The sequence below is a fragment of the Mesoplodon bidens genome (genome assembly GCF_964165515.1).
Source record: "Mesoplodon bidens genome assembly, chromosome: 4".
Lineage (NCBI taxonomy): Eukaryota > Metazoa > Chordata > Mammalia > Artiodactyla > Ziphiidae > Mesoplodon > Mesoplodon bidens.
This window is the reverse complement of record NC_138160.1, coordinates 174,389,903-174,411,487: the sequence shown is the minus strand read 5'-3', so window position 1 is coordinate 174,411,487 and position 21,585 is coordinate 174,389,903. Positions and strand designations below refer to the sequence as shown.

General features: G+C 44.7%; 1 protein-coding gene across 2 annotated transcripts in view; it reads left to right on the top strand.

Moving 5' to 3' along the window:
• Positions 1 to 9,148: 9,148 nt before the first annotated feature.
• The window catches only part of RNF130 (ring finger protein 130), a 108,933-nt gene continuing 96,496 nt past the window's right edge, over positions 9,149 to 21,585 (top strand). The window contains exon 1 of one of the 2 annotated variants that reach the window (XM_081233883.1): positions 9,149 to 9,828. In XM_081233883.1, the coding sequence (XP_081090009.1) occupies positions 9,375 to 9,828 (454 nt within the window). In that variant the 5' untranslated portion in view covers positions 9,149 to 9,374. The remainder of the gene's footprint in view (positions 9,829 to 21,585) is intronic. The other variant, XM_081233882.1, reaches the window with a different exon arrangement.

Sequence of the window (21,585 nt, the reverse complement as noted above, 5' to 3'; positions counted from 1 at the left end):
GAGTAGCCCCAACTCACCACAACTAGAGAAAGCCTTTGCGCAGCAGCAAAGACCCAACACAGCCAAAAATAAATAAATAAAATAAATAAATTTATTTTAAAAAAACTGGGAGATGACAGAAGAAAAGAATCTGGGAATCTTGTGTCCATTATGGGTTATTCTTCAAGTTTTGGCTCTTCTCTCCAATCTTCCTGTCATTGCTAACATGTTTACTTGTTTACTTTGTCCAGAGTTTTTAGTTGTAATCAATGAGATAGATAGAATTTAGTGGTCTTCATCTTGGCTAGCATCAGAACCCTTAAATGTAATGTTTAATCTTTCCAGTTACCATGTGAGATCATATTAACTCTCTTATTTTAAAGATAAATAACTTGAGGTTTAATGAGGTATAGTCTCCTGCCCAAACCCATATAGCCAATGCTAAGGTGAAAATATATATACAATTAAAATTAGCTCATGAAACAGGCTGTTGAGTAGAGTCAGAAAGCAGGAGGGGGCAAAAAAGAAACACTCTGTTAGAACAGAGTGGTGGGGAGATCAATGGTGAAAAGGGACAGGAAGAGGAGAGAGTAGGGAAGGCGAGGAGGTCTCTTCCTGAGGGGTCAGGGCTGTATCAGGCAACAGCTGCTCTGCACTGAGGGTACTTACCCAGAACTCACCCCCTTTACACGCACCTCCATGGATTTCTTGTGAGCAAACAGGCCAGTCTAAGCAATGATGTAATCCTATTCCCTTTTCCAGTCAGGGCCCAGGCTTAACCCAATCAGGCTCGGCATTTCTTTGTTGACCACATTTGTCCAGGGGCACCTGGGCAGGTCACCACAACTGGCTGAAGATGAGGTTTTTATTCTACAGATGAGAGAAGGCTTTCTCTCTTCCCACCCAACAGGAACAAGGAAATATGTTGTTCTACTTACTGCTGGCATCCATCTGCAGCTGTGAGAAAAGACAGGCTTGGACAAAGCCCATGCAAGATAGCCTGCCTGGGACCTCCTTTTCCACTAGATTTCCTTCTCAAGTGAGTCAATTTAGGTCAGTGTTTCTGTTACTTGCAGCCTGAAATGTCCAAATGGAGCCCTCCTAGGCTGAGCCCCTCTTAGACGTGTTCCAGGAGCCACCTGACCCCAAGTTGGTGCTGGAGAACCTTCTGACTCTGAGCCCAGGACAAGAGCAGGCCTGCCTCTGGTCACAGGTTGGGACTCCAAGTGCATCTGTTATTGTCCCTACCTAGATCTACGTCCCATATGCTTGTGAGTGCATCCTTGGGAAACCACTGTGTTATTTTTTTTCCACACCAATAACCAATTCCTCAACTCTCCAGACTCCAGCCAATTCTGACAACAACTGGGTGTCCTATAATCTAATTCAATTCTGACACTAACTACTTGGAGTTAACATCAGACTCCACAGGTTAAGGGCTCAGTCCCACAAGACTGTCCCCACTTCAGATGCCAGTTGCAAGTGTCAGATCCCCAGGTAATCCTCCCTTCTGTCCAGCTCCCCAGGTGTTCCCCACCCCCCCACACACACACATGTTCCATATTTGATAGAATGACTCATAGGATTCAGTAAAATACTAATTATTACCAGTTCATTATAAAGGATACAACTCATGGGCTTCCCTGGTGGCACAGTGGTTAAGAGTCCACCTGCCAATGCAGGGGACACGGGTTGGAGCCCTGGTCCGGGAAGATCCCACATGCTGCAGAGCAACTAAGCCCGTGCGCCACAACTACTGAGCCTGCGCTCTAGAGCCCGCGAGCCATAACTACTGAGCCCACTTGCTACAACTACTGAAGCCCATGCACCTAGAGCCCATGCTCCGCCACAAGAGAAACCACCACAGTGAGAAGCCCGCACACTGCACACCACACCAAAGAGTAGCTCCCACTCACCACAACTAGAGAAAGCCCGCGTGCAGCAACGAAGACCCAATGCAGCCAAAATTAAAAAAATAAAATAAATAAATGAAAGGATACAACTCAGGAACAGCCAAATGGAAGAAATGGGAACAAGATATGGGGAAGGAGGGTGTGTGGAGTTTCCATGCCCTCTCTGGGCATGCCACCGTTCCAGCACTTCAATGTGTTCACCAACCTGAGAACTCTCCAAACTCTGTTGTTCAGTAGTTTTATGGAGTTTCTAATACATAGGTATGATTGATGAAATGGCTGGCCACTGGTGATTAACTCAGTCTCCTCACTGGAGACTGGGGGGTGGGGCTAAGTGTTCCAACCCTCTAATCATGCCTTGGTCTTTCTGGTAAGGAGCCCCTATGCCTGAAGCTATCTAGCGGCTTCCAGCCACCTCATCTCCTTAGCATACAGAAGACACTCTATCACTCTGTAGATGCCATGGTTTTGGGGGCTGCATGACAGGAACCAGGGGCAAATATCAAATACTTATTTTTTACTGTACCACAGGCTCCATTCTCAGTCCATGGGGTTGTGTTGAAGGGACTCCATGTCTGCCTCCAGGAGTGCCCATGTGGTAAGGTTTGGCCAGTCAGAGCATTTATCCACTTGGTCACAAGGGCTGTCTCAGTGGTGAACTCATGAAATAAGACAAACCAATGAGACTCAGAATATAGAATGGAAAATCCATTGAGAAAGAAAGGAATTTTCTGTCCTGCTATGCCCTTCTGGGATTCTGAAAGAACAGAATGTTCCCCCTGGACCTGCTGGAGGTCATCTTGTACCCATATGGGGAGAGCCCACCTGAGAATGAATGAAGGCAACCACAAAGAGAGCAAGGCTGAGAGTGGGTCAGAGGAAGCCCAGCTCTGATGATGTCATTTGACCTCTTAGATTCACTTGTGCCTGAACTTAGACCAGCCCAGACTTCTCCTAAGTGACCAAATAAAATTTCCTCTAGAGTGAGCTGGGTTTCTGGTGTCTGCAACTAAAATGGCCCCAATTAGTACATACCACCCCATGCCTACAGGGCCACCAGGCTGTTGTGGGGTCCGCCCCAACTTCCCTCTTCACTCATACCCCCAAATCCTCACTCCTTCTTCATTCTTAGCGTTGGGTCCCCTCAGTCAGGAGGCCTAATTTAAGAGTCTTCTAAAATGAGCGGGACAGGCAAGATTTGTCTTCAGGATGTCAAGACATCCAGAGGCCAGGCATAGCTTTTCCGTGCTCCCACTTCCTCTATATAAGTGAGAGCTGCTTTCAGATACAAATAATGGGAAATCTTCCACACAGTGGTTTTAAAAAGAAGCACAAAAGAATACAGAAGGACCCAGGCTCCTTCACCCTCCCTTCTCCACCACCCTCAGTGTGTGGTTTCCATCCTCATGATTCCATGTGGGCAGGAGAAAGGGTAAGATGTGGCGGCGGCAGACCTTCCCTCCCAAGACGTTGGCCAGAAATGCATCTTGGTCGGAATGTGCCCCGAGGGAGGGGATCTTTATTCGCTTATGTATTCCAAGCACGTAGAACTGCTGCTCAGTCAAAATGAGCTTAATGAAGGAGTGAATAGATGAAAGGATGGATGGATGCCCATACAGGAAAACTGAGTTGTTACCTCCTGTAGCCTCTACAGTGGAGTCAGGCAAGAGAGGAGGGGTTGGAGTGACCACTGAGTGATACCTCACAGAACCTGCCACCCATTCCCCAAGTTGGCATGCGGTCTCCTAGCTCTCCCCACGGCCCTTCATCCTCCACAGGTAGGATCTCTTTTCATACATCTGAGCAGGTCTGGATACCCCCACCCCAAACTTTCTTAGGAGATTCTCACCCACCAGGGGGCATATGCTTCACCGGGAGATGTGTTCTCCACCTTTTGGTAACGTCTCCTAGGGCAAAAATGATTGGCAGGGAGGAGGTCCAACTGTGACTGCAGCCTGGGTAACAAGCTGCTCCCCCCTGCCTTCAGTAACAACATTAAAACCAACCCGGTACAATTTTTGAGTAAGGACTTACAGGAATATTGCCTGCACTCGTACCCAATATGTTGCGATAATGTGAGATTTATCTTCAGCGAAGATGCACACAGTCAATAGACCAAATTTATGTCTATTTTTGCTCCAAGGACTGGGGATAGAATCATTCAATGTATGGAGAGTATTAGGCCTGTGAAGGAGAATTTGACTGAGGGTCACTGGGAGCCACCGCCCCCCCCCCAATTCTGCCAGCCCAACACTGCACAATCTCCCTACCCTTGGCTCCACAATCCCACTACTTCTAATAGGTTCTAATAGGTTCTTCAGTGGTCTCTTGATGGGTCATCAGAGATAGCATTTTTATAATTACAAAAGGAACACAACATTTTGAAAATAGAAAAAAAAATGTAAAGTAAAAACAATTACCTTCTTGGCCTTATTCACACATGTGGACTTATTTTACAGAGTGACAACCAGAGATTTATTTTGTATTCTGTGTCTATGCTCAACAGTACATCATAAGCATTCTTCACATTGTTACAACTTGTTCAATATATTAATAGCTGCATAATCATCCTCAAATTTGTGGTACCATAATTTGCTTAACAAATAAATGAGCTTATTTCCAACGTTCTGCCCATATAGCTAATGCTGCAATAAACATCTTTGTGCACACAGTTTTATTTTTCTTGTGTTGCACGTTGTTTTAAAAGCAGCATGAAGCCTGGTGTCAGCTCTGGACTGGCAGTTTGCTTTGCATTAATCCACCTGAATCCCCAGGTCAGAGAAAAGCTGCTGGGACTCTAATATTAGTCTTGGAGCTGATCACAAATAAATGGAAGCAGCACGGCCTCCCAGCTGGATGACAGGTCTGAAGAGGAAGATTCGAAACCCCACTTCTACTTCTGGAAGAAACCAGCGGCACTCACCTGGCAGGAAGTAGGATCAAGCAGCCTGTGTGGTTTTCCTGCAGCAGACAGAGCTGCCCTTGTCTCCTGTGTCACTGGGCTATGTCAGCTCTGGGGGCTATTTCTCCTCCACTGATGTTCCCTTGGCAGGCTGACAGTCAAGGTGCCCTGAGTTACTAGGATCAAGGTGTAGGCACCTGACTCAAACTAGACCAGTCAGATGCTTTCTTCCTGAAGGGATGCAACGCTGACTTAGCCCAACAGCTGTGCCCTGATGAAGCCACCCCTCTGTTCCCACTGCTCAGACTCCCAGAGTCGGCTGGGTGTTGTCCTTTCTGAGACTGGTCCTGTTGCCTTGCCTTCACCAGACAGCTTTCCGAAAGAGTCTCTTTCTGCACACATCTCTCCAGCCTGTGAACAGAGGGCCCTTCCAGATACAGCCAGGCCCCCTGGCAAGGGGCCCTAGGGATCCCAGGGACCACCACGCCAGGTCAGCCTGAGGACCAGCAGTCAGACATGAGGGCTGGTCTGCCCAGGCTAGCTCAGCCCAGCTGGCGTCTCCTCTCTGTCATTCATCACTCTGACCAAATAAATCTTGACAAAGTCCTGCTAAAAGGTTCCCACCCCAGCAGCCTGTGCCCACTCAGCATCAGCCCCAGGCCCCACCCAAATGCCTGGAGGAGCCTCTGGCTTCCTGGCCTGGGCCAAGTACCAGGAAATCCAGGCATCTTCTGAATCCTGAGCCTGGCACCAACCTGCAGGAGTGAAATGAGTGAGGGTCCTAGAGCTGGCCAAGACTGGTCTCCACCCCAGGGACACCACCTCATTAGCTGGGACAAGTTCACTGGGCAAAAATCTCACTTCTCTGAGCTTCAGTCTCCTCATCTGCAGAATGGGCATACAATCCCTATGTTTGAGAGTCCTCAGGAGAATTAAATTCTGGACTCAGGACCTTTACAGGTTCCAGATCTGAGCCGTTTTGTCTCTCATCACTCCTCTGTCTACAGGGATTTTCATAGCATCACCCGATCTGACGCCAGGTCCACTCTCATGGAGGTGGTCTATGAGGCCTGGGCTCAGAGGACCGCCAGTGTGGCAGGTCCTCACTCCCCACGTCCCGCCATTACTTCCCTGACGCCACCCCACCAGGAAAGGGAGGGAAGGCTGCCACTTCCTTCGTCTAGTGGCCCTTTTGGAGGTGAGAAGACCCTGGGTCACTTCCATTTTTTGAGGTTCTTGGTATATTAAAAATGAGGAAAGTTACAGTAACTGTGGTATAACTTAAGTGTCCACACAAAAAAGTATGAAACAATAGTATTCATATTATTGACAAGACAATGGCAGAAAATGCAGTATATTTTCTGGTGAACTCTAAGTAGTATATCTGGGGTAGGACACAAGCTCACATTTGCAGGACGGCCATCTACTTCTTATGATCTGCTGGAGCTGGGCCTGTGACCTCAAAGTCTGAATTTCTAGAAAAAGACATAACCAAACCCAATGCAGAAACTTCATTTGATCCCATTCAAAGAAAACATGGGGGCGAGGGGGGATTTTTAGACGTTTAGGAACCTTTGAATAGGGTAAGATATGGATTATTTTACAGAATTACTATTCATTGTTTTGGTCGTGGTAATATAGAAGAACAGTCCAAAGGGTCATAAAATTGTTCAGGAAAACAATTTTAAAATAAAAGCGATAGGTAAAGCAACCAAATGTTAACACTGGTTGAACCCAAGTGATGAGGTACAGGGCTTCACTGTGCCATCCTCCAACTTTTTCTTATACTGGAAGTTTTTAGTTAGGAAAGATTAAGAGTTTTGGATTACCAGTACAAATGTATTTTACATTTTTCTGAATAAAATGCTGTTACCTTGTGCCCCTGCTTGCAGTGGGGCTCCCGGTGCCTGAGTGTACAGGACACTGACCAGCCTGAGGGTCTATCCGTTCGGGACGGTCTGTTCTGGGTAACGGCTGTGGGAGGGCAGCACTGCAGTCCTCACCCAGGCAGCCACTCAAACCCTTCACAAGCCCCTGTGCCTCCAGTGGCAAGTCAGAGGGAAATAGGGTGACTGCAGCAGCTATAGCTTCCAGGCACCCGTCATCTGATTTGTGTCTCTCAGGACTATAGAGGGAGAGGTCATTAGTATCACTTCACAGAGGGAAACTGACCTCAGAGGGAACATGAGCTTGCAGAGGTCACACAGTTGACATGTAGCCAAGCAGGGATTTGAACCAGTGGCATTCTGGTAAACCACTCACAACGGTCGAAAGGTTGAAGCAATCCGAGTGTCCATTGACAGACTGATACACGAAGTATGGTATATACATACAATGGAATATTATTCATCCTTCAAAAGGAAGGATTCAGACACATGCTACAACATGACTGAGCCTGAAGGACATTACGCTAAGTGAAATAAGCTAGTGCCAGAAGGACAAATACTGTATGATTCCACTTATATGAGTGGAATAGTGAAACTGGTAGAAACAGGAAATAGAATGGTGGTCCCAGGGGCTGGGGGGAGGGAAAAGTTATTGTTTAATGGGTACAGAGTTATCCGTTTTACAAGATGAGAAGAGACTGGAGGCGGATGGTGATGACAGTTGCATAATAATGTCAGTGTATTTGGTGTCACTGAACTGTGCACTGAAAATGGTTATGATGATAAATTTTACGTTAGGTATATTTTACCACAATTGTTTTAAAAGGTAGCTTTGTATCACTACTTATAAATGAAAAATCTCTGGCCCTAATGGAAAGGTCTCCATAAAATTAAAGACAATTACACTCCAAATGCAGGTTGTGGTTAACATTGCTCTAGATGCTGGTGCCTGCTGAAGCTGTGCACGAAGACCTCATCCCACTTTGTCTGAAGGGGGATCGTGTTCAAAGCACTTTAGATCCAACTTTCTCCTTGACAAATTCAGAAGGGCCAAAAGAGAGCTTGAAAGGGACCTGCTTTCTCCCCAGCTGACTTAACAGGGTGGCGTCTGTGGGTCTCTATAATTGTTTCTCACGCCAGGGGGCAAGAGCACCCCACACTTTGAAAGACCCTTGTAAGGACAAGGTAGTAGGGGGCATGAGCTTTTCAAGCAGGGGCAGGCCACAGCGTATTAAGTAATAGGAGCGGAGTAAGAAGACCCCTACCACAAAGAGCCCTACCATGTAGGCCCGAAGAGGCCCAGGGCTGTTTGGAAAGGGAATGCCTAGGTCTCAGGTGCCGGAGCAGAGGTACCTTGGTTCCGAGGACTCCTTGCCCTGTGAGAGGGGTCCAGCTGTGACAGGGCCAGAGCAGAGCGCTCTTTCAGTACAGGGCCTAGGATGGTGGCCTGGTTACTTCCTGTATGCAAGTAAATAAAACACAGTCTCAGGACAGGACATGGACTAGACAAACAAAGGTAGTAGGGATGGAAGGGAAGGAACTGGAGGGAGAACTTGTTAAGAATGTCGAGAAGAAGGCACCAGTGGACATCTGATGTGTTGGCCTGCACTACATCCATACCCTTTCCCTGGAAAGTGCGCCTCAGCGTTCCTTTGGGACGTTGCCTCTCTCTGGGATTCTCAGTACAGTTGGTTGAGCAAGGATGACTTCCACCCCCTTTCCACTACAGGAGGCAGGAGATCCAGGCCTGGCTAGTCAGAAGATGCCATCCTTACTCCCCGCTTCGTGGCAATGATGAGTATGCTGCCCAATATCATATAAGCTCCTGAATTCAGCTACACCCAAATCTAGACTCACCCTTCCCTTTCATTTATGCTTTAGAAGGGTGCACAGCTTAACTGACACGGTGTGTGTGTGTGTGTGTGTGTGTGTGTGTGTGTGTGTGTCTGTATAGGGTAGTGTGTGTGCTGGGGGGTCCCGGGTGGGGGGAAAGTCTCACCACAGTCTCCACCTTGTCCAAGGGCCTCTGGAGGTTTCATCTAGTCTGTAGAGGTCCTTCCTAATAACTCAGATGTCCTTAAAGATCCGGGCCTAGTGAGCCCCTGTACTCTTATTTGCACAGAAGCATCCTCCCTCCCGTGATGCCAATTATATGACTTGGAGTTGACCAGCTGAAATGTGAAATCCCATAGACATTTAATCTTTAAATTAATTTTAAAGTTTTAGCTCTTTTTCTATTGTAACCTCATCTCAAACTCTTCCAGAGGCCCTTGGAAAGCCCCCAGGCTCCAGATCCTAGGCGCATCACGCCTGACGTATAAACACGGCTGGGGACGGGTTAAGAAAGTGCGGGGGCCTCCTCGGGCCCTCGTGCAGGCGGGCGGGAGCGAACAGGGCCTCGCACGCATGCGCATGGAGGCGGGGCTGAGCCCCAAGCCTGCGCCGTGCCACCCGGCTGACAGGGGGCGGGGCGGTGGCGAGCGCGCGCCTGAGGCAGCAGCTCGGCGACCGGGACTTTGTGCTCCAGGGACCCTTCTTCGGGCGCATCTCCCATACCTGTCGTGTCCTTGCGAGGCGCCCCCACTCGGCGGGACCGGCCCCGGGGAATGGAGAGGGCCCGCCCCCACGGCCCTGGAGGGACCCGGAGGAGACGACCGCGCGCGGTCTGACCCGTCGTCCTCGCCGAAGGGGCCCATGGGCGCGTCCCCGCGGGCGGGCCGCGGACGTGAGGGCGGCGAGCAGCAGGGCCGCGGCACCGAGGAGGGCCGTGCTCGTGCCCGGCCCTGCACCGGCCGCGCGCGTGCGCTCCCACAGCCGCGCTGGCCGCGCCCGCACCGCCTCTCGGCGCCGGCCCGGGAGCCCGGTCCGAGAGCAGCGGCAGCGGCGGCGGCCGGAGGGACGATGAGCGGTGCGGCGCGGGCGGGCCCGGCCCGGCTCGCCGCGCTCGCGCTGCTGACCTGCAGCCTGTGGCCGGCGCGGGCAGACAACGCGAGCCAGGAGTACTACACGGCGCTCATCAACGTGACGGTGCAGGAGCCCGGCCGCGGCGCCCCGCTCACATTCCGCATCGATCGCGGGCGCTACGGGCTCGACTCGCCCAAGGCCGAGGTCCGCGGTCAGGTGCTGGCGCCGCTCCCCATCCACGGAGGTGAGTGCCTGGCAGCGGAGAGAGAAGCCGTGGCGAGGCGGCGGGCGATGGTCCCCGGTCCCTGGCCACGCGGGAGCCGCAGCCTGGGCGCGGGGGCGGCGGGCGCGGCGCCCCCACCCCGGCCCGGATTGTCGCGCAGCTCGGCGGGCGGCCCCAGGGTCGAGGTTCCCGTCGTGTGCACCCCCGCCTGCCCACTGCTGGGATGAGGCTTCAGACGCGTTATTGGGTTCTTCTTTTGAGAAAGAACGTTCCTTTTGGTTTAGTTAGCTTGTTTACAGGAAGGCATTGAACTGCGAGTTTGCAGGGACAGCTCAGACAAAGGAGGTGGTGGAAGAGCGCAAAACTAGTTCATGATGGATGAGGTCTTAACCTGTATTTCGGAATCCGCAGGTTCGTTTCCGAAATCACAGACTTAGCGCTGCACTGAATCTCGAAGGATGAGGCCCTTTTCTAATGTAGAAGCGTGCCGTTTTTCTTAAGTGGCAAGTGAGAGGAGGGTGGAGGAGAAAAATGGGCATCTTCCCTGTTGCTTTTGGCTGTTATTCTGCCCCACCAGTTTTACTGTAATTTGACGCCTGAAAATCACACGTTATGAAGAATCCAATACCAATTGGAACCTGTAGCCAAGTCTTCAGGTCACGGGAGTCTACCAAACGGGAAATGGATAAAATTTTCGAGAGTTGTCTCCGAAGCGTTTGGCGTAACCTTACGTCTTCCTATTATCATAGGCTCTGTTTAATTATTTGGTATAAAGCATATATTTGTATAAATTTCTGGTCATGTTTTAAAGGAAAGTTTTCCCACACGGTGGAGTATGATTTTGTTTTTTGGCCCACAGCAAACTTTTTGGAAAAATGCCTACTATTCTTCTCAACCCCCACCCACTCTCACCCTGAGAATGCTGAGAGGGGACTTTTTTTTAAGCTGCTGTTCATGTTAAGATGACCTAAACTAGGCATCCTAAATAAGGTAATGGTGTTTGTTTTTATACTCTAAAATATTAAAACATCATGCACCTTCTGAGATCTGTATCTGAATGCTAACGTGCTAAGCTGTTTTCTTCTTTGAGGCAATCTAGCTGAGGAAGAAGAATCAGGTAAGGCTTTGACTGTAGCCTGTCCCCAGTTTACACCTGCCTTTTAAAAGTTCATTTTTACACGAGTAATCAAGTGTTAGGGTACACTTCTCATCTCCACTTTGTTAAAAAAGGCAGTTAGGGTCCCACCTTGCCCACAGAAACAACTTTGGCCTTTGGTTCATTCAGTAAATATTTGCTTGCTTGTTCTGTGCCAGTCACTGTGGTTGGGACATATAATGTTGCCAAACTATGGCACTGACAATGGTAGTCTATTTTCTGGTGCTGAGATCCGTGAGGGTCACGTGGAGGGGGAGGAAGAGGAAGAGAGAGAGGCACACTGTTCTAGAGCAAGAGCTGGCCCTGTGCAGTATTTTGAAATCTGTGGTTTGCTTTGGGGCTTGATTCCCCCAGGGACCCCAAATCCATGATCCTCACTTTAGATACTTACCTCATAAGTGATCCGTGTTCTGAAACTACTTGTTGCTTGCCTGTCACTCCAAACAAAAGCTCCATCTTTAAGAAAACTTGTTTTAGGTGTTTGGATAGAAAGGTATTGGGCACTGATGTGTGGGTAAAGGTTAGTCCTATTCCCCTGTCACCGAGGAGGTAGCATTAAAGGATTAAAGGTTCTGAGTCGTACTGTGCATAAACTGTGACCCTGGGAAGGTACTTTGTGACTCTAGGAAAGTAATTCGGCCTTTTAGCCTCAGATTCATCTGCAAAGTGGAATGGTGAAATATTTACACCATAAGGTTATTGAGAAGTTTAAATGACTCCTGCATTCTTACAAGAGGAGATTGGTTAGCCTAAATGAGTCTCTAGATTGGTGGAGTTTAAACACGGCACCAGTGTGCATACATTGGAGCAGTGTGTGGAAACTGAGTCTGCAGTCAGTTCCCCTGAGTGTCTGTCTGCTCTTCCTGTCCTCTGTTCTCTAGAGGCTCAATTTGTATCTGCACAGCATGAGGTTGCTCCATGTTTTCTCATGGTGTGGGTGGGATCCTGCAGGTTTGGGTCTGGCTTTGTACTAAGGAGTCTGCACACATAGGTTCTTTCAATCCAGCAAATACTAATTGAAAACCTACTGGTACCAGCCACCATCCAAGGCACTGGGGCAGAGGGAGGGGCCACAGCAGTGAACAAAACAAATCTCTCTCCCCTTCCTGAATCTCACAGTCTAGTGGCAGTTTTTATGTCAGTGTACCTGTAAATTGTTTCTAGATGGATTAACATGAAATCTAAGACATTTTTGTGCTTTTGCAGCAGGAACTTAGGAATGTATTTTATTTTTTTTTGTTTGTTTGTTTCTTGGTTTTTTTGACTGCACCATGTGCTTGCAGGATCTTTAGTTCCCCGACCAGGGATTGAACCCCTGCCCCCCACAGTGGAAATGCAGAGTCCCCACCACTGGACTGCCAGGGGAGTCCCAGGAATGTATTTTAAAAACAAGAATGGTGGTAGAAATCTGTTTAAACTTTTCCTGTTTAAGAAAATGGCTTATGTCCATTATACCTCAAATAAAAGAAGAAAGAAAATGGTTTAGAAGTTGTGTGATATTTGGGTATTTCACATTATGATATTCTTGATTTAGTGAGTCTCAAATTTTTGTATTTTTAGAAAAAATTATGCATTCCTTCTGACTCTTAAGCTCTTACAATTTGATTCTTAACATGTTTATTGAAGATTTACTGTGTGTTGACACTGAACAAAGTGATGTTCAAATTACAAAAAACAGTTATCAGACAGAATTCCTGGCAAAAAAAACAGGTGTGGTCAATAGATGGGAAATTAATGAAAATTCATTTTGAGGACAAATATTTGGTAGAAATGAACATAAAGACAAAATAACTTTACAGTTTTCCTGGAGCTTAACATGATGACTCATTTTAAATCTATGACTCGGTTTGTGAAAGTAAAAACCTTTCTTGTTATTTTGCATTGTTTCTGTTGATTAGGCATGTATGAATTACTGAGCAAGATTTATTTGTCTTATATCTTTAAAGGGCAAATTGGCTATTTTTTCCTTAGATGCTTTAGTATTTTAAAAGTACATTTTGGAAACTGTTTAAACTTCATAAAATATTTCATAAACAAGTGTTGTACTTTGAAAATATATTCTTTATCATTAAATAGATGTAAATGGAGATTCATTTGTTTGGTGATAACACATTTCATATTTTAACTGATAAAGAATTCATTTTTAGAAATGGACTTTTGAAAGAACACACCTTATATTTATGTACAGATCGTGGTTGTTCATGGTTGCTTTCTTACTGCTTACTCAAAGGGTGAGCTTAGATCTATAAACAAATGTAAACTAGCCAGCATTTACTGTTCCGTGGACACTGTAAATGTGCTTTATGTGTATGCACACTAACTTTTTGTTTGACGCTAGCGTGGGGGTTGGGAGAGGAGAAGGCCCTGTTGTTGATGATGTCATTTTGTATGCAGATGTGCTGGTGGGAAGAATTTGGTAATGGCCACTTAGCCTAGAAATTTTCAGGATTGGATGTTACAGCCTTGGAGAACAATTTTACCAAATTAATAAACTTTTTTTGGCCATCTTGCTGACTGTAGGGACACAATAACATTTTTAAAAAAATCTTAGATTCTTATGTTTTATGTGATTCTATTGGATGAATCCATTAAGCCTGAACTTGGTTTTTAAAATTCTGAGAGTAAAGGCGATTGATGTGGAAACAAGATCTTGGATGAAGAGGGCCATGTGATGTTCAATTTCATAATGGCAAAGACGGGCTACTGGATATAGTTAGAGATTTCAAAATATTCAGAGAAAAAGTAAGTGTGATCCTAGAAGCAGAGATCTTGAAAGGAAAGAGAATTCAGGAGCTGGAGGCTCTAAAAACCAAATTTTGATATAAATTAGATGACCAAGCAATATATGATAAATTATATTTGTGTTGAATTTTAATAATTTAGAATTTAACAATTTAGAAAATGTTTTTACATACTGTATTTTTCCTTTGCTTTTGGTTGATTCATTAGCATTTAAATATTTGAATATATATATTTAAACATTTGACCTCCCCACCAAATATCCATCCTGCTGCCATCCCATTTCTCTGTTTCTCTTTATGGCAAAGTGTTGTCTATACTTGTTGCCTTCAATTTTTCCTCCTGTTATTCTTCACATTGTGAAGTTCTTTGATTGTTGTGCCAGTGATTTTGATAAAGACATGATATATTTAACTGAAATATTGGACTAGAGTATCCTTAGGATCTCAGTATATGGAATGGTGGGCTGAAACTAAGAAAAAAGTTAATAGGAATGAATATGTATTCTTGATTTGGGTAAAAAAAAGTTAGCTCCAGGGAAGGGAGTTGAGGGGAGATAAGGCTTAGAGCAGCATGTCACAGGACCAAGCCTGTGAGTGCTCACTGACGAGTTCATTCTAATCTTGCATGCATTTGAGCATCTGGATCCTGGGTAGCACTGGTTGCACTTCGTTATAGGCCAAGCACACCTTTAGTTCATGTTCAATTCTGACTATGAGTTTTAAGAGATGAACAAACTACAGAGCATTGTTTTGAATATTACAAAAGGGAAATCCTTCATTTGAAGGAACGTTCGATTAGATGGCTTCCAAGATTCCCTCCATCTTGAACAAAGTGTGACTGTAAAGTAATAAGACAAATCTTGTTAAACAAACCTGCCGGAATAAACCCATTAAGGATACTATTTTTTTTCACACCAGTCACATGGGTGTGTATGTGTGGATATATATACATACATACTGTGCAACAATGAAAACAGATTTAAACATTTAGAATTTGTTTTATGAGATTATCTTTTTGATTGAACAATTTGAAAAATACAAGCAATATACCAAATCTTTGTCTTTTCTGGATAGATTTTAATTTTGACAATTGAAAATTATTTTTGATGCAGTTTTTTTAATGTGCTTGTGAACTCTTTCTTTAGATAATTCTCAAAGAAGTCTGGTAGTGCTTTGGACCATGTCCACGTCACTGGGATGCATGAGTAGTCCTCACAGCTGGTTCTTTTAAGTATAGCAACCTTGACTTATTTACAAAATGAAATTAAGTTGTCAGGATCATCAACATCTGTTTGTTTTATCATCTTAGAGTATTTTACGCACTAGGCATTCATTTTTTTCCGTAAATCATAGTAAGTGTAGATTTCTTTACTGTTGGAAGCAATTTTGAGTGAAATAAAGGGAACCCTTCAAATGTCAAATGAAGTAAATTAAAAAGTCCTTGATAAGCACCTACTCTGTGCTTGTGTTATACACGTTCTGTGGCGTGTGCAAAAGACATAGTATGTAATTCTGCCTGAGAGCACTTGGTTTTCTTGTTGAGATCAGTCTTGTCTGGATGGCACAAACAGGACATGCCATTGTAGAAGGTGGTGCAAGCTGTCTGCAAACTCCAGCCAGGGGGCCAGCCACCTGTTATTGTCAACAGAGCTTATTGGAATACAGCCACGCCCATTCACTCACATGTCTGTGGTTACTTTCAAGGTACACCGGCAGAGTTGAGCAGTTATTACAGGAGCCTGTATGGCTTCCAAGCCTAAACTACTTATTCTCTGGCCCTTTAAGAAAACTTTTGACAACCCACAATCCCTGTTCTAAAGGTTCATTTATACCTTAGTTTTTCCCATTAAAACTATGTTATGGATTTATGGGTGAGAATTTGATTCCTCAGTTGTCCCAAACTGTGAGCTCTTGGAAATTAGGAACAGTGTCTTCTTTGTCTTCTTTGTTTCAGCCAAACACCTAGGACTGTGCCTGGCACTAGCAAGCCACTGTAATATGTGATTGCATTTAATCCTGTGGTGCTTGGTCTGGTAGTGAAACTGATAGCAGGCATTGCTGGAAGCTGTATGGTGGGATGTGGTGGGGTGTTGAGGGACAGAATATACTGTAGGGTCTCTGTTATTATGCTAGATCGTAAATGGTACAAAGACCAGAGAAATGAAAAATTATTTGGACTTGTAGTCTAGAGAAGTTTCATTAAAAATGTGGAACTTGAAGTCAAACTTGATTAGTTCTGCTTCCAGCCATAATGGAGTAACAGACACCAGGTTTATCTTGCCACCTCAAGTGACTGGAAAACCTGACAAGGTTGTGAAACAGCAGTTTTAGAAATAGGTCAAAAAACAGCACAAGACAGTGATCCCTGAGAGAAAGGAAAGAAACAACAGAGCTCTGTGACTGCCTCAGTTGACCTCCTGGGGAGTTTCCAAGCTGCAGCACAGGGAGGGGGGACCCAGAAAGAATCTGGTGGTCTCCCCGAGTTGCTGAGACAGTTAAGAGCTCAGGGAGGCAAAGGCAGCTTGAATGTGTGAGGAGGTCAAGTATAGGAGAGGAGGGAGCTACACAGAGAGCAAGCTCTAAACAGCTGTAAGGGGTCCCCTCAAGCCTTTGGTTGAGTACTGATCTGCACGTTTTATGGAGAACTGTGAGGAACTCAGCAGGTGGAAGAACTGTTGGAGTTCGCACAAGGCTGGGAATAGTTCATATTCTCACTAATCAGAGTAGAAAGACCTGATGCACAAGGCATGGAGGGAGGCCAAATTAGCCCCGGAGAAAAGCCTGTTCTGGACCCACCTACCAAAGCTTAGAAGCAAACCTTAAAAGGATCAGATTTATTCAAAGGAACTAATCCTGAACAAACCCCAATAATATTTAAAGGAATACAGTAAAATCCAGCTCCCCAAAACATGAAATCCAAGACTAGCATCCAATCAAAAATTAGCAGACAAGCTAAGAAATAGAAAAACATGACCCATACCAGACAGGAAACAGGCAGTAGAAACAGTCCCAGAAATGGGCAAATGATGGAATTGCAGATAAGGATGTTAAAACAGCGATTACAAATATATTCGGTTTGTTCAGGGAGGTAAAAGAAAACTTGAACATAATAAGGAGAGAAATGGATCTAAAAAAGACCCACATCAAACTTCTAGCAGTAAACTCAAACCTGAAAAAGTATCGGATTTATATTGACAGAGGAAAGAGTATACTGAGAGGATGGTATTTCCTGCTTTGGTGTTCTTTCTTTATCCCAGGCAGTGATATAGTTAATATATATTGGGTACCTATTGTGTACCAAGAATGGTGCCAAATACTGTACATGGATTATCATTTAATCCTTGTAACAGCTCTCGGTGGTACTATATCCTCATTCTGTGGGTGGGAATTTAAGGCACTCCAGTCTCACACTTAGTGGGTTTTTTTTTCTTTATAGCACTTAACATGGTTGGAAACTATATATCTATCTTGTTTGTTTCTGAAGGCAGAGATCCTGTCTCAGTGTCCACTTTTGCATACTCAGTGCTTAGTGTTGAGCCTGGAACATAGGAGGGTGGCACTGGTAATTAGTGTTGGATGAATTAAAGCGAGTGAGGTAATCCACCAGCTGAATCCTGTGGTGATTCAGTATAGTTTGGACTTGATGTAGGTCTGTCTGACTGCAGAGCTTATACTTTAACCACATCTTGTATTGCTTCCCAAGTGGGTTTAGTAAATTATGATATATCTATTTAGTGGAATATTACACAGCCATTAAAGGGGATCATTGTGAAAGCTGGCTATATCCTACAAAAGTAAATACATAGTGAGTGAACTTTGACTGTGTTAAATATGCTTACAGTGGACAGGGACTCAAAGTAATATGCAAAAATAAAAATGGTTGTGTTATGTTGATTGGATTGTGGGTGATATTTCTCATTTTCTTTTCTCTCATTTTTTTGAAATTATTTTTAATATAAAACCTCTATAGGGGGAGAGTCATACTCTCTAAAGTGAACAAGTAAGTGTCTAAGGTTGGTATTTTTTAAAAATTTATTCCCTAGCTTCAAGAAGAATTGAATGCATTCCAAGCAGTGGTTAGAATGAGTAGAAAACTGGAAGATACTAGAAATAACTGAAGAGGGCATGTTTTTCACCAATAAGAAAAGAGGAACTCTCATGTTTTTCACCAATAAGAAAAGAGGAACTCTAAGACCAAGTATTCTTGTCTTAACAGGAATCAAGCTAAAATGTATCATCGTTTTGAGCAGTTAGTGAGTCCTAGAAAGGGACAGGACTTGGCTTTTGTATAATATTTTTATCATGATGATATTAGTGCTTTTATTGGCTTTCACTGTTTAAGATCAATCTGTAGTTAAAGCATGAAGACTTAACTATGGGTAATCTCCACTTTTTGAAAGTTCGCTTTACACTTTGCTTTTACAAAAGACCTACATTAGTACCGTGTGTGTGTGTGGGGGGGAGGTTCGCGGGCCTCTCACTGTTGTGGCCTCTCCCATTGTGGAGCACAGGCTCCGGACGCGCAGGCTCAGCGGCCATGGCTCACGGTTCCAGCCACTCCGCGGCACATGGGATCTTCCCGGGCCGGGGCACGAACCCGTGTCCCCTGCATCGGCAGGCGGACCCTCAACCCTCCCTGTGCCACCAGGGAAGCCCTAGTACCTATTTTTGATTTCCTCTTCAGAAATCTGAAGAGGTTTTTCGCTTTTAATGGGAAAAAGGCAAGAAGCAAAAATAGCATTCAGCATTTGTTTTGTAGCGAGACGAGCCAGTGTAGAGGCAGCTGCACCCAGAGCAGTGAGAGCGGCCCCGCCAAGCTCCTGCCCTGGAACGACACTCAGCATCTTAACATTGAGCTGCTGTAGCTGTAAACCGTGTCTGTGAACATCTATGCTCTATCTTGATTTATTTTGTGGGTCCGTTAGCAAGATGTGTCCTGCGGTAATTGCTTCTTCTCTTTTTGCCGTTTTGGCTTACAAAAGGTTTCACAGGAAAGCTCAACTTTTGTGTAGCAGAGAAACCTGTATAATTGCAGACCAGAAAGGAAATGTTATCAACCTTAAGAGTATACAATTATAAATAGATGACAAAGCTGGAGAAATAGAAGAGAGAGAGGAGATATTAGGGACAGGTGAGGGCCAGTATCTTCATCGCATCTCACAGGTGAGGATTCAAGAGAGAGTCTGTAATTGCAGAAACTAGAAAGGTTTAACTGCAGTGGAAAATAATGAATTAATAAAATCAGAAGAGAGGGAAGGTGGAGAAGTGTTAAGTGAGCAAAATCCTAATTTGTGACATCGTAAATCCACAGACAGTGTCTAAAGTTGAAAAACCAGGAAATAATGGCTGTAAGCCTTTTTAGAACTAGTGGAAGGTGACCACCGGAAGAACTAAAAAAGAGCTAGTTAAAAGTGGTTGCCTCTGGCGACTGGGGGTGATGGGGTGAATGGGGCTGGTGCACTTTGCTGTATGCCATTGGGTGGATTTGTCTTTTTTTAATCCGTGTATACAGTATGATTCCCACTCTTTCCCCTGTGTGCACTGCAAATGAACTCTGCCCCCTATTTTTTTTTCTTTGAAGAAGCTCCCTGTTTTCCCAACATCTGAGCTCTTCCCCATTCATCTTCTCCATTCATCTTCTCCATGCTTTCTGTCGCCCAAGCAGCTGAATGTTGCTGGAGAAAAATCTTAGAACCCAACTTACTGAGGTTTGAGATCATAAAACTTAAGCAAAAATAAATGGGCACTTAACAATATCCAGTAATCCAAAAATATTTTCTTGTAAAGAAATAAGAGCACTCTTTGTGACAACAATTTTTTCCTCTCTCCACACGCCTCCTGCGACAGCTTCCTGTATCTTTACTTTTAGCCTCGTCTTCTTCTCTGAGCTCTGGATTCATATATTCAACTGCCTACTTGGTATCTTTAACTTAAATTTCTCAGAGACATCTCCAGATCGATAAGCTTCAAATGGAGCTTTTGATATATATCTATTGTTTGCCTTGCAGTCTGCTACCCCTGTTCCCCTGTCTTCTCCATCTCAGTAAATGACATCGCTGTCCACTCCTGTTATTTAAACGCATTTCATCCTGGCTTCTTTTCCTCACATTCCACATCTGATCTATCCTCCACAGTTTACCTTCAGGGTGTATCATATCTATCTGTTGCTTGCCATTTTCACTCCTGCCATCTTAGTACAGGCAGCTACCATCTCTTACCATTTTTTGGTCTTTCTGCTTTTTCTCTTCACTTCCATCAGTCTTTTCTCCCTGGTAGCCACAGTGATCTTGAAGCTTCACCCAGTCATGTCACTCCTTGCTTAAACTACCCTTCAGTGGCTTCTTATTGTCCTTAGAATGGAAATCTGAACTCCTTACTGTGGTATACAAGGCACTTGCTGCTTGGTCTGGCTCCAGCCTTTCCTTCCCTCAGGCCATTCATCTCACCCTTGCTCACCATGCTGAAGCTACCTGTATTCTGATATTCTTTCATTCCTAGGGCTTCTAAGTTTTCTTTACAATGTGTACCTTCTTGCTGGCATCCCACTCACCTCTACCTCCTACTGTCCCACACAGTGTTTGCTGTATCAGTAGAGCTTTATGGTTCTTTGATACTGTATAATGGCCAGTTAAAAGGGCCATGGAGATGGAGACATGGGGAAGGAACTGTAGAATCTAAGAACTTAACAGTCATCAGTGATCATCAAGTCTAACCACCCATCTGAGGCCTCAGCATTACTATCCGATGGTTTTACAGCTCAAGCTTGAACAAATGAGTGACAGAAATCTACCACATTCATCTCTGGAAAACAGAATGTTAGAAAGTCTTTTTTTCATTTGAAGGAAAAAAAAGGCAGTTCAAAAATTTGTAGACAGTAGTTAATTTCCTTGTCTGACTCAAATCCTCTAACCCTTAGACTTCATATTCCTATTTCTATTGACCATTCTTAAGAATATGGTATTGTAAACCATAGAATGCAATATTCCACTTAAAGGATGCAGTGAGTTGAATAGTGTCCTACAAAACTTCATGTCCACCTGGAACCTCAGAATGTGATCTTATTTGGAAATAGGATCTTTGCAGATGTAAGTAGTTAAGGATCAAGATAAGATCATACTAGTTTAGGGTGGAGCCTAAATCCAGTGACTGGTGTACTTATAAGGAGAAGAGAGGATACAGAGAGACAATGGGAAGATAGAGGTAGACAGAGATTAAGAGTTAAGCTGCCATGACAGGGAGTGCCAAGGATTGCTGGCAACCACCAGAGGCTTAGGAGAGAGACATGGGACTATTTCTCCCTTGGAGCCTCCAGAAGGAGCCAGCCCTGCCAACACCTTCATTTCGACTTCTGGCCTGAACTGTGGGACAATAAATTTATGTTGTTTTAAGCCACCAGGTTTGTAGTCATTTGTTATGGCGGCCCAAAGAGAAAAGCAAAATTGAACAGTATTGCAATTTGGTCTCACCAATGCAGAAAAGAGTAGAATGCTTTTTTTCCATCATCTGAACACCTGCCTAGAGTTATATAGGTTCTTTTGGTAGCCCTAATCACTGACTCATACTGAGATTACTGCTGATTCTAGGTCTTTTTCATAGAGGCTGCCCCAAGCCAAGTGATTTTACCTTTACAGGGTTCCGCCTGTTCATTCAGCCTTGCAAGATACTTTTTGAATCCTGATTTTTCATCCAGTCTTTACTCTTTCTAGCAGCTTTGTGCCACCCGTGAAGGTGATGAGAATACTTCCTGTGTCTTCATGTAGGTCAGTGGTTCTTAACCTTCTGCGATTATGGATTCCTATTAAGACTTTAATGAAAGCTGTGAACCTTTCTGATGAAAAATACTTATTTGTGTATATATACACAGAGTTTTCAATGAAGTTT